Genomic DNA, 3,972 nt, shown 5'->3' on the forward strand with positions numbered 1-3,972 from the left:
TTTTAGACCCTATATCTATCACCACATCAATATAGTTCACCGTGACATACTGTAAAGTAACTTTATTCAAATCATTTCAAAACAAGACAAGCCCTCTCGATCTTCCATCACTCTTGGACGCACAAAAACGATCAAACCCTAACCTACGACGAAGAGCCTCAGCTCTCGTAGCCTTTAGTTTTAGCGTCCTTCCAGCTGACTTCCCACCCTAGTCAAGAAAGCGGTTCAAATTTATTTGTTCTTACAAGGAATCCAATGCCTAGGAGTATCTGTTTTACAAACGGCATTGTAGCCTTGTAGGAGTAGGAAACTTCGACCTCAATTCAAACCAGTTTTTTCAGCTTAAGCTGGACCAACTTATGGTACCGAAGCCCAATTTATGCAGAGGCCGAACAGTGCCTTAACGGGCTATAAAGTAGACGGCAAGTTAATTTTAGTTGGGCTTCCATTAGCTTCAAGTGAAAGAGCAAACAAAGACGAGCACCGTTGATCAAGCAGAGGAGCCCAAGCCCATGAGAGCCCGTGTGTAAAAATACCCTGCGCACAACAACCACGAGCCCATCAAACGAATCGCAGCCGTCAGATCCCTCTCCCAAACCCTAACAACCAAACCCCTCCTACATAATCCTTCCTTCTCAGTCCCTCCACCGCCGCCGCCTCTCCTCGTCTCCCGCCGTCTCCTCTCTCCCGAAGCCCAGCTCGTCGAGGTGAGCACTCCTCGGCCGAATATAGCACCGTTCTCCCCATCGTCTCAATCTCATCCTGACGGAATTTTCGTTGGTTCGCGCGACCGTGCAGATGTCGTCCGAGGCGGCGAAGGTCGTGGTGCCGGAGTCGGTGCTCCGTAAGAGGAAGCGGGAAGAGCTCTGGGCCGCGGATAAGAAGGAGAAGGCCGTGGCCGAGAAGAAGAAGGCCAGCGAGAACCGCAAGGTCATCTTCGCCCGCGCCAAGCAGTACGCCGAGGAGTACGAATCCCAGGTCAGATCGACGCTCCCGTCACGCTTGATCTAGTGCCCATCCTTCGTGAAGGGTGGTCGGATTTCTTCGCTGCAAACTTGCGTTGCGCGGATCAAGAACGAATTAGCATTCGGTGCGGTGCCAACTGGGATTGTAGTGTATGTTTTTGCTCGTCATTGATCGATAGGAAAAGCTGGATGCTCGAACTGACTAGCATCTGGTGCTAACTTGCACTTAGATACGACAGTGCGATTCGCGGAAATGTGATTACTCTGGTAGCCGTAACAAAACTTTAGTGCGAAGTTTTATGTTATACAGTTAACAGTTTGTGTACACGGGCCTGTTCTACTTATCTCATGTTTATATCCCATCATAGAACTAACCGCCTGGCTAGCTACATCCCACCTGGCCATTTTATGATGTTATTATTTTTGTGTATTATGATTGTGAGGAATTGGGGGTGTGTTCCTTTGTTACATCACATTTGATGTTGATCTAGAATGTCGGTAGTTTTGTTTAACCTTCGATTCAGTGTAATTTCGTATCTTTTTCACTGGGTAGTGCTTTTCTGTAGTCCAATTTCTATACAACCACCACATAGTTTTATTCTTACTTGATTGATCATTGATATGTTTGTTATCTTGCACGATGAAATCATTACCAACGTTGCTTTACAAAAGAGTACATACTTTGTAACGAATACCATATGCTAAATGTGGATGTGGCAAGCAGGACAAGGAGCTTGTGCAGCTGAAGCGTGAGGCCCGGTTGAAGGGTGGGTTCTATGTCAGTCCTGAGGCCAAGCTTCTATTTGTCGTCCGCATCCGTGGGTGAGCCACATTGACACTATGCCATGTTATCTACATTTATGTATTCTTCTCATTTTGGTGTTAATTCTGTGAACTGTTTTTGTTGCAGTATCAATGCGATGCACCCAAAGACCAGGAAGATCTTGCAGCTTTTGCGTTTGAGGCAGGTGCGTTGGTCAACTGGATGCTTCTACAAATGTGCCTGTAGCTTTTTTTGGATTAGTAGAATATTCTGTTGCTAAATGCTACCGGTGTTCACTGTGTTAACTTCTTAAATGGCAGATCTTTAATGGCGTGTTCCTGAAGGTCAACAAGGCTACCATTAACATGCTGCGCAGGGTTGAACCGTATGTTGCATATGGGTATGTTCTTTATTTGTTGTTCGAGTCGCTGCGGTACATTTCTTGCAGCTTAGATGAGTGCTTTCTTGTCTGTCCCAGCTCCTAAGTGAATGTAAACTGTTTGCCCTAGCCTTGATTGAAGGAATTTACCAAGCTGCAGTCTCTACAATTGCATTTCACTAGAACTATCACTTCAGTTATCTTGTTGTGCCATTGATATAGGAGCAAATTTTGGTGAAATGTGTGGCATGAAAGCAACACCCATCCTGGATTATTTTCTTTCTGGTGTTGTGAAATGTTGGGCCAAACTAACTATAGGCTAGCATTTTTACCATCTGGCGATCTGTAGTGCAAGCACTATGACCATTTTTCCTAAGACAATGCATTGTTCCTAATTCTTGTAATTTCATGATCTGCATAGGTACCCAAACTTGAAGAGTGTCAGGGAGTTGATCTACAAAAGGGGTTATGGAAAGCTCAACAAGCAAAGAATTCCTCTGACCAACAACAAAGTCATCGAGGAGGTTTGCTCTTCTAAGAATCCTCCTGCTGTAGCTTTTCTATTTGTAATCTCATACTCAGTTATAAGTTGATTATGACCAATTTGCGGGTGTTCTTGTTTTGATTTGTTTAGGGCTTGGGAAAGCACAACATCATCTGCATTGAGGATCTTGTTCACGAGATCTTGACTGTGGGCCCACATTTCAAGGAGGCCAACAACTTCCTCTGGCCATTCAAGCTGAAGGCACCACTGGGAGGCCTCAAGAAGAAGAGGAACCACTACGTTGAGGGTGGTGATGCTGGTAACCGTGAGAACTACATCAATCAGCTCGTCAGAAGGATGAATTAGGCTCTTGATTATGCACTCTGTTCGAAGGGTTATTTTGTATGAAACTTATATTACATTAGGAAGTGAACTATGACTGAGTATGCTGCAATTTTTGATATTCAGAACTAGACATGTGAAGAAATCTCAGGTTTCCTCCGGAGGTTGAGTTATTTACTGTTTTTATAGTGGGGTATGAATATGTTTTTGTTTCTGCCATTCACCAATGTTAAATGTTGATGCTGAGCTACGTTGATATGCACTGTTACATCTGGCGTTACTTGCTGCATGGCCGGCAGTTGTGCTTTTGGTATAATCAGAGATTTGTGGGTTGTCGGTTTTCTCCTTGAAGTACCCCCTCCGTCCGGAAATAAGCAGTGACACTGGATGGAGTACTAAGAATCTATACCTGTATTCACGAAGCCAGCTGTTCAAGTTGCGATCTCCGTTTCCTTGTGAGTAAAACCCAAGCGAATGTTTCTACTTTCTGGCCTATCCCATTTTTGAGGGCTTGAGGTACAAAAAAAAAAAGAAACTGCGCTCCCTAAACAATTCCCCAAATTTAAGGAGCCCCTGAAGTCCCACCCCCCCGCTGCCCATGCCACTTGTCCCGGCCAGTGTGCCGCCGATCCCGGCGATCTCCTACTCTTGGAAGGCGGCTGCTCTACCTGTCCGAGATCGTCGTCCATCGCGGTGTTGACAGGCCCTGGCTCTTCCTCCTCCCGAGGGCCTGATTCTCCTCCCGTTGGCCGCTGGGCTCCTCCGGGGTCTTTATTTATTCGGACTGCTTTCTATCTAGTATTACTTCCGTCCAGAATTAAGTCATTTGGATTTATATAAGAACCGAGGAAAGTATATTTTTTGTGACTCGGTTTAGTAGTCTACTGCAGGAGATGCTCTGAGGTATTGACCGGCTGCAGCATGAATGTCTCTCCAGTTGTAGGGTACGGCCCGTCGGCAGCAGCAAGGTCTTGAATCGGATGAGACATTGGCGACGCAGAAGCCCAACGGACAGACCTTGGCCCAAGAGGCCAAGATT

At 45.8% G+C, this 3,972-nt stretch overlaps 1 protein-coding gene across 1 annotated transcript; it reads left to right on the forward strand.

Annotated features, from left to right (window-relative positions):
* The first annotated feature begins 546 nt into the window (after positions 1–546).
* On the forward strand, positions 547–3,201 carry LOC100829357 (60S ribosomal protein L7-2). Its single transcript, XM_003580386.4, has 7 exons — positions 547–707; positions 799–978; positions 1,690–1,787; positions 1,876–1,933; positions 2,049–2,128; positions 2,529–2,631; positions 2,742–3,201. Exons 2-7 carry the CDS (start codon positions 799–801, stop codon positions 2,955–2,957), a joined length of 735 nt encoding a protein of 244 aa, XP_003580434.1. The 5' UTR covers positions 547–707; the 3' UTR covers positions 2,958–3,201.
* Positions 3,202–3,972: the final 771 nt, after the last annotated feature.

This window comes from Brachypodium distachyon, chromosome 5 (genome assembly GCF_000005505.3).
Source record: "Brachypodium distachyon strain Bd21 chromosome 5, Brachypodium_distachyon_v3.0, whole genome shotgun sequence".
In the NCBI taxonomy this organism is placed as follows: Eukaryota; Viridiplantae; Streptophyta; class Magnoliopsida; order Poales; family Poaceae; genus Brachypodium; species Brachypodium distachyon.

Bases quoted from the DNA above. Each gene is read 5' to 3' on its own strand.
- LOC100829357 (XM_003580386.4), top strand. From the start codon at position 799: ATGTCGTCCGAGGCGGCGAAGGTCGTGGTGCCGGAGTCGGTGCTCCGT. The intron at 1,934-2,048 runs GTGCGTTGGTCA...CTTAAATGGCAG, and splicing joins AGCTTTTGCGTTTGAGGCAG to ATCTTTAATGGCGTGTTCCT. The intron at 2,632-2,741 runs GTTTGCTCTTCT...TGATTTGTTTAG, and splicing joins ACAACAAAGTCATCGAGGAG to GGCTTGGGAAAGCACAACAT.